This window comes from Lutra lutra, chromosome 17 (assembly GCF_902655055.1).
Source record: "Lutra lutra chromosome 17, mLutLut1.2, whole genome shotgun sequence".
NCBI classification, from domain to species: domain Eukaryota; kingdom Metazoa; phylum Chordata; class Mammalia; order Carnivora; family Mustelidae; genus Lutra; species Lutra lutra.
This window is the reverse complement of record NC_062294.1, coordinates 29,766,245-29,779,828: the sequence shown is the minus strand read 5'-3', so window position 1 is coordinate 29,779,828 and position 13,584 is coordinate 29,766,245. Positions and strand designations below refer to the sequence as shown.

Sequence of the window (13,584 nt, the reverse complement as noted above, 5' to 3'; positions counted from 1 at the left end):
CTGTTGTAAAGCAGCTTCTGAGCCTTTCGGCTTTGGTAGGGTGCAAGTAGTGGTAGTACATGAAGAATTAAACACAGAGGTTATCAGCCACCGTGCACAGAGCCAGTCCTACACTGGGGGATAGGAGCAAACTCAAAGGCAAACAACAACTATCAAGCCTGTTCTTTTACCTTTCCAAGACCCACAACAAGTCTGATACCAATATCTAATCACCTTAAGTGCACCTTGTAATAAGGGTTAGTGTTTCAAGAGACTTTTAGTAAAGGAAATCTATTCTCTTGAAAGACAAAGTGAAAATACTTTTTTAATGACATGAATAAATAGAAAGTTTGGATTGACTTGGGGTCCCTTAAACAGGCCCTGGCCACAGGAATGCCCATCCAGCTGCCAGTCACAAAAGCAAGACTTTTTCGCAGCTTCCTTGTTGGGTGTGTGTGTTGACCCTTACAGCGTGGAGTTCAGTCCTCACAACTCGCTTGTGCATTTATGCCACAAATGTTCATTCTTAAGCTTTCAGTGTTCGAGGTAGGTATGATCTTCCTCTTCTTAGAAATTTCTCTTTAGATCCACACAAAGCTCTGTATCTGAGCAGCAGAGGTGGTCCAAGCCCACATTTATCAGACTCTGAAGGCCTCTGCTCTTTCTCCTCCGTTGTGTTCCTCCCAGAATACCGTGCTCAAATTCAGAACACCTTCAGAGACATTTTTTGGTTTCATCTGATAAGACCATGGAGAAAAAAATGAAACAACAACAAAAAACCCAAAGTAGAAAAGTAGAGAGAAACTTCTGTAGGTTCACCACAGAGCACAAAGAAATGAGAAACTACATAGTCCCAACACAAACCCGGGCTTCCAGATCTATGAGTGCTACCTCTCTCTCGTATCCAGAGAAAATGCCTCTCTCCTCAGTATGCCCCCTTGCTTTCGATTACTGTGTACTTTCCATGCACTGTGTTGTTCTGGCACTGCTCGCTTTTGTAGATGCTTATAAGAAGAATGTTCTGGACGTAGGAAAGAGCAGAGCCCCAGAGGTATCTGAGGAGGAGCCCCGAAGGCCAACACGCCTGGAGCAAAGTGAGAGAGTTGAGAACAGAAGGGATGAGGTCAGAGAGCCATGGCCCGATGATAATGGGAACTTGCTGTCTTTGCCTAGTATGTCGGCTATGACTCTGAATGACATGAGAAGCTGTGAGAGGGTTTGGAGCACACGTGTGACAAGTTCTGAGTCACATTTTGGTGAGGATCCATTTTCTAGGATCTCTTGCTGTTCATTCTCTTCTCCAGGGGCAACCTTCCTTGTGCTGTTTACCAAACAAGAAATCCTGCTGTCCTCCCCTTCCATTGCTTCATCCCTCATTCAGGTGCCGGGCCCTGGCAGGTCTGCCTTTTCATAAGCCCTCAGAGTGTTTCTTCTTTTTATCCAGGCCCTCATTTATCATCGTAGACCAGCACAGTTTTCCTGTTCTACCTGGTGGTCCTTGTGCCCTCTCCATTACCATCAATATTGTGTTCCTCTTAATATGTCTGACTTGTCACTCCTTACTTTATAAATTTTGCTCAGTTCCTCTTGTCTGTAAGGTAGAGTTCACCCTCCTCAACTTGTCCTCTAAGGCCACTGACTGTGTGACCCCAGACTACCTCTCTGTCTCATCTCTACCCATTGCCTAACATGGAGAGTGACCGTAGACTATCCTGCGGAGTCTCTTGCTACATCCCGACTCTTGATTTCCGACCTTTCATCCTTCCATGCCTTTGTGCATGTTATTGCCTGGGCGTGGAGCACCCTCGTCCCCTCTTCTGTTTGGCCAGCATCTACTCACCCTTGAAGGCATTGCTGATATATGACCACTTTGGTGAAGATACTGGCAAATGCCACCTGTTTTATTTTCAGAATATATTCAAAATGCAGTCACCTCCCTGCACCTCCGGCATCTACCCGGTGGCCAGAGCTCCCATCGTCTCTTCCTGAGATGTTTGCAAAGCCTTCTGTCTGTTTCCCCACAGTGTCTGTCGCAGTGCTCTTTCTGAAACCTCCATCAGCTCATTCTTCTTTCTTGCTCAGAGGGCTTCCCATTGTGTTCAGAGTAAAAGCCGAGGACTTCCGTTTACCCACAAAGCACAGGAAGAGCTGGTTCCCCACTGCTTCTCCCAGCTCGCTCCCTGCCTCTGCCGCCCCTCCTCTCACCATCCTGAGCAGCAGGCAAGCACACTGCTGCCCCCACCCCCCCACCCCCGGTCCTTTGCACTGAATGTTCCCTTTGCCTGGGACTCTCTTTTCCCCTGCCCAAGGTATCCGCGGGGCTTTTGTATCCTCATTTCTTGCATTTCTCTGCTCGGATGTCACTTTATCAAAGGCCCTCTCCGACTAGCCCGTGTGAAGTGGGAACATTCACCGCTGGCGTTCTTATCCTACCTAACTGGGATTTCTTATATTCCATAACCCTTATCACAATCTAAAGACTATCTATTTTACTAAGCAAATAATTCGATAATAAATTTATAAAATACTATGGATATGATGAGCCCCACATATCCTCTATATTTTTATACCATATACATGAATATGAGCTCTTGGAGAGCATATCAGAGTTTCATTCTCTTCTGTGTTCCCAGTGCCTCATGCTTTGCAAATAGTATGTGCTCAATAAATACATATTCAATACATGAGAATTTTCCAGATTCCCTTCTTGCTTCTTTATTCCCTACTCCCACAGTAGTGTTTTCATACTTCCCTCATGATAAGTCTTTCTTTAGCTACTGGTTTTAAATTTTATTTGTACTGTTAAATTATGAGATGCCGTGAAATAGGAGCTACCTTGTTTTTAATCATTGTATTTATGGCACTTAATGCAGTATCTAGTAGAGAACAGATACTCAGTACATTTTAAATAAACAAAAATGAACCACTGGATTGGGGCACCTGCAGGGCTCAGTCGGTTAAGTGTCCCGACTCTTGATTTCAGCTTCGGTCTAGATCTCAGGGTCGTGAGTTCAACCCCGACACTGGGCTCCATGCTGGGTATGGAGCCTACTTTAAAAAAACAAAACAAAACAAAAAAACTGAGTGAGTGAATGAACGAGCAGACATCTATGGGTCACTTTGTAGCAAACTACATGTTATCCCAAGAAACTCAGCTGTGGTAGCTGTAGCAGGGTGAGTGGAGTGACCTCAGAGTGGAGAGCCTGCTTTGGAGACAGCTCAGCATTAGGCAGCAGAAGGTTGGATGTGTCCAGCCCACTTGTCTTGGGATGGCTACCAAGTCATAAGCATGTTACAATGAAAATTGTATAGAAAATGTTATGACTGTCAATGTATACATTTACCAGCGAAATCTATTAACAGCCAGACTAGAAATAGAGTCCCTTGATATCACAACACTTTGTTTGTTTGTTGTTTACTTATATAACATATAATATATTATTTGCCCAGGGGTACAGGTCCATGAATCATCAGGTTTACACACTTCACAGCCTTCACAACACTTTTTAAATGAAGTACATTTCCCAAGTCACTTGAAGATTTTAAATTTAATTTCACTCTACTGAGGGTTGAGTTCCACTGGTCTCATTTAGATGAGTCCTGTAAAACTGGTCTCTTATCCATTTAGCAACATGTCTGTCCTCTCTGTATGTTGAAATTCTTTCAGAACCATCCCTTGATATGAGAGGAGAAGCAGTAGAATTTTTATATAATGGCTTAACATAGGTGGAAAATAAAGCTTATTCTCCAGAAAACCTAGCATTCCACATGTTTCAGCCATTGAGAAAGGCCTGGCATTTTGGTGGTTTGTATCTAAAATACCTTTCCAACTGCTTATTAAAAATCATCATTTAGATCATGAAACCTTTTGTAGATCTCAAAAGATGTATTAGGTGACCGGACAACTATTAATACAATTGCATGACTCTAAACTTGGCAAAACTTGAATGGAATTCAACAACAAAAAAATTCTGACATATTTGAAAATCTGCCAGCAGCTGTTCCAATTTCTTGTATGATATCTGCTGTTTTAAATGTACCTGTCCAAAATGGAAAGGGAACTTACTTGTTTGCCAGAATGAATTAATATTCAATTATTTAACGTTCAGCTCTTTTCCAGAGTTACTTGTAGTTCTCTTTAAAGAAGTACTACATGGTACTTTAGGGATCAGGCATTAGTCTAATTACTTGCTAAATAATTAGAGTGGGCATTTAGGATGGGAGATTTTTTTTTTTTCTTTCTTTTTTTTTTTTTTTTGTTGAGATAGTGACCAAATTCACCAGTTCTTATTATTTGTATTTCTTGTGTTAAAATCATAATTTCCTAGAGCATTCAGCAGCATTACAAATGAGATTTAAATTAGAACCAGAAGTTAATATTGAAACATTTTGAAAATTCAGGGTCATCGAAAAGAATCTTTTGGCAAATGTAAGAAATGTAATGAAAATTAAGAAGTTTTGAATGCAACATCTTTTCCCTGACTTTCTTTCTTTTTTCCCCCTGATTTTCTAATTTAAAAAGCTTTTTACATTTACTTTGACACATTTGAAAAATACATAGACGTCTAAAAAAGAAAATTAAAATTATGCCCAAGTTTGCTACTCAGAGATAACCACTATAAACTTGTGACCATATTTTTCCCTCCCAGTTTTCTTTTATTTATTTATCTGCAATTTGTTTTCACTTCAAGCTGAGATCCTGTTGTCTCAATATCTGGTTACTAATTTCTTGTTTAATAGTACTTCGTTATTTGCATTTTTCACAGAACAGTACATAAATTTTTCTAAAGTATGTTACTTTAGTATTCCATCCCATGAATGTACCATTTTACCTCTAATCCCCTGTTGGATATTTCGGTGGTTTTTAGCTCTTAATTATTATAAAAAAAGTATGACGAATGTCTTTGTAATCTTGGTACATTTCTCTATTTCCCTGTGATAAATTCTTAGAAGTAGGATAACTGGGTTGAAAGATATGCACATACTTAGGTTCTGGTGAATTTTGTCCAACTAGCCGTAAGCAAGGTTGCAATAATTTGCATTCCTAATTGTAGACTATCAGAATATTTGATTTTGCCTCACCAGCAATGTGTATTACTATGATAAAATTTTATTTTTTGTAAATTTTATAGGCAGACTAAATTAAATACAATTTAATACCAATTATGTTGATTTACATTTTTTCCTGACTTCAGTGCAGTACATTTTTTCTATATTTAGGAGTCTTCTCCGTTAATTTATGTGTGAATTTCTCTTCTGATATGTATTATGTATATGTGTGTGTGTGTACATACATATATTTATCTATTTATATATATATATTTAAATTTGGAGAGGTTCTTTATTAAGAATATTAAGACCGGGGCGCCTGGGTGGCTCAGTGGGTTAAAGCCTCTGCTTTCGGCTCAGGTCAGGATCCCAAGGTTCTGGGATCAAGCCCCACATCAGGCTCTCTGCTCAGCAGGGAGCCTGCTTTCCTTTCTCTTTGCCTGCCTGCCTCTCTGCCTACTTGTGATCTGTCTGTCAAATAAATAAATAAAATCTTAAAAAAAAAAAAGAATATTAAGACCATTTTTGCCATCTAAATTGCAAATAGTTTTTTCCAGTTAGTGTTTGCCTTCTTATTTTATAATTCTTTTTATGCAAAAGTTTAAAGTTTTGTACATTCAAATGTATCAATCTTTTAAAAACAATTTAGTGGTGAGCTGTCTGTATGTACAATTTACATACCATAAAATTCACCTTTTAAGATTATACAGTTCAGTAGTTTTTGGTAAATTTGTGGAGTTGTGCAACCACCACCACAGTAGTTTTAGAATAATTTCCAAACCCCCAAAAGATCCTCCTGCCTCTTTTGCATGTCGGTTTTCTTTCCCATTCCCAGCCCAGACCCTCACTAATCTGTTTTCTATCAATCTTAGATATTTTTTTATTCTCTTACTCTTAGAAACAAGTCTGAGCATTTATATTTGGGCCAGCCAAGGGCTTGGGGATATAGTGGAGAATAAAATTGCTATCATGTCCTCCTTCTGGGAGATTCAGTCTTGTGGGACAGATGATTAAACAAATAATAGTTCAAAGAAATATGTAGTTACAGATTGAGAAGTGCTGTGAAAGAGAAATGAGAAGTGTGTGATGCATGATAATGGGGGATATGTATTTGAGGAGGGCAGTGCAGGGAAGGATTCTTTGAGAAAGCGGCCCGCAGGATGAGAAGGGCCTGGCAGGTATAGATTTGGGAGGAAGAGCCTGTCCTGAAAGGAGAGGTGCTGAATGCTGGCCTCTTGAGGCCTGTGGGAAAAGAGGCCCATGTGGTCAGAGGGGAAGGCACTTGAAAGATCAGTTAAAAAAACTTGGGGAGGGCGGGGATACTTTCCCATGTCATTATTATTGTTTTATTTTTAGAATGCTCTTTTTAATGTCAAGGTATTTACATGTGATGCTCATATGGCTATGTGAATTTCCCAGGTGCTTAGAGTTATTATTCCCCTGTGTTAAATCCATCTTCCACAGTCTCCTGCCCCCCTGTATAGTGAATGATGGCTGTAAGCTGTGTGTAGGGGTGTGTGTGTGTGTGTGTGTATTATCTCCAGTCTTACTCCTCTCAGTCCCAGAGGGAGTGCATTCCCAAATAAAGTTCTTGGGAATTATCTTACTTTTCATTAATATTTTATACTGAGGATTATTTAAAGAACCCCAGAATTGTTAAGGAAGTATGGAGACATTTCCTTCTTAACCACTGCCGTTGGTTAGATGTGCTTTAGGTGTGCTGAGGCCTCAGGGACTTGCTCAGAGAATAACCAGTTTAGTGATAGAATTAGAGTTACTGCTCATGGCTCCAGAATATTCCATTGCTGCTTACTAGATGACATTGCTCTCTTCATGAGCGGCATAAACAGGAAGTAGGATATTTCTCTTTTTATTTTTCAAATGGGATAAACGAGTATAGAAGCTATAAATCCTAAATGCTTCCCTGACAGTCCCAATGGCCATTCAGAGTGGTGTGCCACATAACTCTCCTCTCTGTCACTTTAAATTTATGATCACACATCTCAGATAGTCACTCTGAGAATCAAGGCAATCCTACTGCACTTTCCTAGTAAGATCATTTTTCCATATGCAGCCTTGATGACTTCATTTTTCTTCTGCGTGCATAGACGTCCCGCATCCCTTCTATTTCCTGCATTCTGGATCAGGCAGAATGGGCTAGATAATGCTGTAGTAACAGACATCCCTCAAATCTTCCCCCTGCGCTAATTTTTACTCATTCTACATATCATTTGTGGGTTGGCAGAGAATCGCCACCCATGAAAGTAGTAACTTGGAGATCTATGTAGCTACCAGCTGGTGACTAGCCAAGAAGAGCGTTTCAGAGGGTGTGGTACTGGCAACGAAGCGATAGCCATCATTTTTCTGGACACAAACAGTCACATGTTTCATCCAACATGAGGGGGCTAGGAAGCGTAATTCCCCACATTGCGTCCAGAAAGCTGGGTGATGGCAGAGTCCAGAACTGTCTGGCAAGCAGCCCACGTGATCAGCACACATTCTTAGCTAGTGATTTGTTTTGCATTTTCACTGCAAAAAATTGGAGTGCTCCTCTCTCCCTCTAAAAACTCCCTGAAACTTTTACCTGTTTGCCTATTACCAAGTTTACAGTCCTCTGTGAATTTAGATGTTTCTCCTTCCAGTTTTTTTTTTTTAAAGATTTTATTTATTTATTTGACAGAGAGAGATCACAAGTAGGCAGAGAGGCAGGCAGAGAGAGAGGAAGGGAAGCAGGCTCCCTGCTGAGCAGAGAGCCTGATGCGGGACTCGATCCTAGGACCCTGAGATCATGACCCGAGCCGAAGTTAGCAGCTTAACCCACTGAGCCACCCAGGCGTCCTCCAGTTTTTTTTTTTAAGATCTTATTTATTTATTTGACAGAGAGACAGAGAGAGAGATCACAAGTAGGCAGAGAGGCTGCAGAGAGAGAGGGGGAAGTAGGCTCCCTGCTGAGCAGAGAGCCCAATTCGGGGCTCTATCCCAAGATTGAGATCATGACCTGAGCGGAAGGCAGAGGCTTAACCCACTGAACCACCCAGGTACCCCTCTCCTTCCAGTTGATTCCAATATAGGAAGTATCTTTCTTCTGATCCAAATGGTTTTTGATCATATACTCCTGTCAGTAACAAATGTGAAGCGTATATAGTGGTGTCCTACTAAGTGTTTAAGAATGGGCTGTCTGGGGGCACCTGGGTGGCTCAGCGGTTAAGCCTCTGCCTTCGGCTCGGGTCATGATCTCAGGGTCCTGGGATCGAGTCCCACATCGGGCTCTCTGCTCTGTGGGGAGCCTGCTTCCTCCTCTCTCTCTCTCTCTCTCTCTGCTTGCCTCTCTGCCCACTTGTGATCTCTCTCTGTCAAATAAATAAAATCTTTAAAAAAAAAAAAAAAAAAGAATGGGCTGTCTGGGAAGAAATAAACCAGCCTCGATTTTGAGTGTTTCCTGATGTCTGTGGTGTAAATACTTCTCCATGGCCGATTTCAGGCTACCATCTTCACATCAATGAATGCAGGTGGGAAGAAATGTACACAGCAGGTTTCCCAAGGGGATATGAAGTGACTCCAGCGCACTACTGATAGTTCTCCATAAAATAGATGTATTATCTGTATCCTTGTGTCTATTTTATAATAGACATGTGTATGTGTCTGTATATATTACATGTGTGTATGTGTGTGTATATATCACACATATATGTACACATATTTTAGTAAGGCTTTTTTTTTCTTTAGGTTAAAAACAAAACAGTTCTGCTATCTTCTCCCCACCACCTCTGGCGGGTGGCCACACGAACCCCACATGGTTCATTCACATACTTGCCTTGGGAGACTCCTGCTCTGGCTGCTCAAGGATTTTGCTCCTGTAGTTCATGACCCCGTGTCCTACAGCATCCTCCTCTTCCCAAGAATATCCTGCTAGGCTCTGGTGTGTCCCCCCACCTTCCAGTGCTAAAGATAGTCCCCCAATCCGGTATCGGCCTTCATCAACAGCTGCGTTTTTCTGTTCCCCTTTGGAGCGTGACGCCCGAGATGGACATTCAGAACACAGCGCCTCTGCTGCTGCTCTGTCATGCCATCCGCAGCTGACTCTCATCTAGGACTCTCATCGCCCCCACTCTGCTGAAATCGCTCTTGTCATGGTCATCAGTGATGTCCATGCTGCCTCATCTCGGGGAGCATGTCTGTCCTCATCTCACTTGGCCTCCCAGGGGCAGTCGCCTACTCCATCCTTCTTGAAGTGCTTCTGTCTTTTGACTCCTGCATTAGTACTCTCCTAGTTTTCTCCCTCAGAGATCTCTTTGCTCCTTTCCTCTGTGACTCAGGAAATGGCTGTGGGCCCCCTTTTGGGTTCACACGATTTCCCTGGGAGGGCCCATTCATTTTTAGGCCTTTAAAAACCACAGCTGTGTGGGGCGCCTGGGTGGCTCAGTGTGTTAAGCCTCTGCCTTCAGCTCAGGTCATGATCCTGATCAGGGTCCTGGGATTGAGTCCCACGTCGGGCTCTCTGCTTAGCAGGGAGCCTGCTTGCCCCCCTCTTTCTGGGCTCCCCACTCTGCCTGCCTCTCTGCCTGCTTGTCATCTCTCTCTCCATCAAATAAATAAATAAAATCTTTCAAAAAAACCAAACAAACCCACAGGTGTGCTGACAGCTGCCACCTGGATTTCCAGGTGTGTCTGTGCAGTGCCCCCTCCCCCTCCGCTTCCACCTGAAGATTTCGTAGGTATTTTAATGGTTACAGCTCCAAAATGGAGCTCCTCATCCCTTCCAATTCTTCCACTAACAGTCCGGTTTTATCCTAGTCTTTCTTATTTAAAAAAAATGGAGGAGTACCTGGGTGGCACAGTTGGTTAAGTGTCCAGCTCTTGGTTTCAGCTCGGGTCATGATCTCGGGCTCTGCACTTAGCACAGAGTTTGCTTGAGACGCTCACCCTCTGCCCCTCCTCCTTGTGCATCCATGCATTCTCTCTCTCTCTCAAATAGATAGATAAATCTCTAAAAAAAAAAAAAAACTGTTTATTCAGTTATTAAATACAGAAACCTGAGAGTCATCTGGAACTGCTTTCCTTTTTTTCACCCTCACGTTGAGTCTGTAAGCACTGCCTGTGCTCTGCCTATAAAATACGTATTTCACCTTTCCATTTATCTCTGTCTCAGATTTGGACCATTGTCGCTTTTCTCCTCAACGATTGTAATAGCACCTAACAGGATTTCTACTTTCATGTTTGGCTCTTTCCAGTCTGTGCCCGATATTGTAACTTAAGAGTGATTTTTATAAAATGTAAATCGAATTACTCTTCTCCCCTTGGTTCCTCTAGCACACTTTGAGTCAAATCCCGATTCCCTGCTTTGACCTGCCAGGCTCTGTGTGGTCCAGCCTCTGCCTTTCCTTCAACCTCACTGCGTGTCACTCTGCCTTTGGCTTTTTTGCTCTAGTAAAACAGGCCTTCTTTATGTGTCTAGAACAGTCTGGTCTCCCTCCTCAGCATCTTTGTGGTTTTTGGTCCCTTCTCCGGGAAACTTTCTCCCCAGCTTGTCACATGGCTGGCACCTCCTTTTCCTGAAGACCCCAGCTTAAAGGCCAAGTCCGTAGAGAGTCTTTCCTCATCTGTGACGTATTTCCCAGTGGTTTGTTTCTGTCCTAGTACTTAATGCAATTTGAGATCGCTTTCCCTTATTTATTACCTGATCTGGTAGAAGGCTCTGTGAGGGCAGGAACCTTATCTCTGTCTCATGTTTGGTGGGTGCTCTGGAGACATACATTGAATGGAAAAAATGTATGGAGGAATAAATAGTCTTGCCTTGTTTATCATATAAATGGTAATCATTGAATGAAGATATAGAAGGAGCGAGTCTTAAAAATGGTGCGCTGTACAGGACTGTGGAGGTACTGATCAGATTAAACCTTACAAGGGTAAAAGGTAAAATCCTGTGCTTTGGTTAAAAAAAAAAAAAGTCCATTTCATTGTGCAGAATCAGGGAACTCTGGCTTGTCACCCATTCATAAGTCCTAGGAGCCAGAAGTGGTGGCTGGACAGGTAATGAAGAATTTATTGCCACTGTGGCAAGAAATCCGTATGTTTCCATATTAGAGGAGGGATCATCTGACAGTATTCTCCTCCAGTGACACCAATAGAATGATCACAGCTTTCTCAATCGCAGTGGACCACCTCGTTTATGCACTCATTCATTCAACATTTACTGAATACATTCTGGGCACTAGTATTGTTGTTGTAAGCAAAATTCTCCAGGCTCTAGTGTTCATGGGACTTGGTAACTAATTCCCAATGAGAAGTGATTTCTCCTTCAGGGAAAGTATCAGAGGAGATAGCAGTTCGTCATTCATTGGGAGGCAGGGCAATCTTGTGGTTCAGAACTCCCACCCCGGAACCAGACTCAAGCCCAGAGGCTTCAAAGCCCAGTTCCATTGGGTACCAACACTTGACTTTGGGCAAGTGTTTACAGTGTCTCTGTGCTTTCAGATTCCCCTGTAGCAACCAGAGACAGTAACAGTACCACTGCATAAGGCTGTGAGCGGCAAATGAGTCCACGTGTCTAAATCATTTAGAATAATACCCGGCCCTTAGTAAGCACTTAATAAATAGGTGGTAAGCCATTAATTAATAAAATTGGGGTGTCTGGGGCGCCTGGGTGGCTCAGTGGGTTAAGCCGCTGCCTTCGGCTCAGGTCATGATCTCAGGGTCCTGGGATCGAGTCCCGCATCGGGCTCTCTGCTCAGCAGGGAGCCTGCTTCCCTCTCTCTCTCTCTCTCTCTGCCTGCCTCTCTGTCTACTTGTGATCTCTCTCTGTCAAATAAATAAATAAAATCTTAAAAAAAAAAAAAAATTGGGGTGTCTGGAGGGCCAACGTTTGGAAGACAGATTGACGGCAGGGAGAAGTGGCCGTAGACGGAGCCGGGCAGATCAGAGCACAAATGATTATTATTTTGTTTATAGTAAAGATGAATCCCTTGAGCTGGCACTTGAAAATCTTGACCGGATGGTCGATGGCCTTTGTTTCACGTGACCTTCCACGTGAGGCTGGAGAGATATGGGTCCTGTTCAGAAATGTTATCTGCCGGTTGTTTGTTTGTTTGTTTGTTTTCCCACCTCCGAAACGCTGACAGAGCATCACAGTTCTGGAAATGATAAACTCCCAGCGCTCCACGAGCTCCTCTTTTTTTTTTTTAAGATTTTATTTATTGATTTGACCGACAGAGATCACAAGCAGGCAGAGAGGCAGGCAGAGAGAGATGGGGAAGCAGACTCCCCGCCGAGCAGAGAGCCCGATCTGGGGCTCGATCCCAGAACCCTGAGATCATGACCTGAGCTGAAGGCAGAGGCTTTCACCCATTGAGCCACCCAGGCGCCCCTGAACCCCTCTTCTTGCTTCGGTTTTGTTTCAGTGGCAGCTGAAGTACCCGAAACTGATTCTCCGCGAGGCGGGCAGCGTCCCCGAGGAGCTCCACAAGGAGGTGCAGGAAGCCTTCCTCACTCTGCACAAGCACGGCTGCTTCTTTCGGGACCTGGTCAGGATCCAGGGCAAAGACCTGCTCACGCCCGTGTCGCGCATCCTCATCGGCAACCCTGGCTACACCTACAAGTACCTCAACACCAGGCTGTTCACGGTGCCTTGGCCGGTGAAGGGCACGAGCCCCAAGTACGACGAGCCGGACATCGGGGCCGCCTGTCAGACCTTCCTCAAGCTCAACGACTACCTGCAGACAGAGACGGTCCAGGCTTTGGAAGAACTCGCGTGCAAGGAGAAAGCCAACATCGATGCCGTGCCCGTGTGCATAGGTCCAGACTTCCCCAGGGTCGGGATGGGGTCCTTTGACGGGCAGGACGAGCTGGACATGAAGAACAGAGCCGCCTACAACGTCACTTTGTTGAATTTCATGGATCCCCAGAAAATGCCCTACCTGAAGGAGGAGCCTTACTTCGGCATGGGGAAGATGGCCGTGAGCTGGCACCACGACGAGAATCTGGTGGAACGCTCGGCCGTGGCCGTGTACAGCTACAGCTGCGAAGAAGGTACAGTGCACTCCGGGGACACGCAGCCCTGGAGGCTCCGGAGGCGTGAGTGTGTGTGTGTGTGCATGTGTGTGTGCGCGCGCGTATGTGTGTACACATGCAAGGGTGTCGCGTCTTTTCTCACTTTGCCACCCCCAGGTATCTGCAGAGCGCACATCTTCTCATCTAGCACTCTTGTCTCGCTCATTGCCACACTGGGCTCCCATCGAATATTTCTGAGCGTAAGCACTGCTGTCACTTCGTCTTTCTCATGCCCGGGAGAGCCACGTCTTGGTTTCACACAGCCAACTGCCTCTCCGTACAGCTCGGCGTACACTGTACAGTTGCTATAATTAACTTGCTGATAAAGGGCTGGGAAAACAAAAAAACTGTCAAATCTTTCCAGGTTCCCACAGGTGCACATTTCCAGCCTTGCCAAAATACTCTATTGTGGTTGACATCACTGTCTTGATGGGAGTGATTTGTCAAATACGGACTTGTTCTTGGCTTCACAGAGATTTGACTACTGTCCTTCCTTGCCAGAAACAGTCG

General features: G+C 43.9%; 1 protein-coding gene across 3 annotated transcripts in view; it reads left to right on the top strand.

The window, feature by feature from the left end:
- FTO (FTO alpha-ketoglutarate dependent dioxygenase) overlaps positions 1–13,584 on the top strand; it is a 375,155-nt gene that overhangs the window by 110,154 nt on the left and 251,417 nt on the right. For all 3 annotated transcript variants that reach the window (XM_047712437.1, XM_047712439.1, XM_047712438.1), the window contains exon 3: positions 12,426–13,053. In XM_047712437.1, the coding sequence (XP_047568393.1) occupies positions 12,426–13,053 (628 nt within the window). The remainder of the gene's footprint in view (positions 1–12,425; positions 13,054–13,584) is intronic.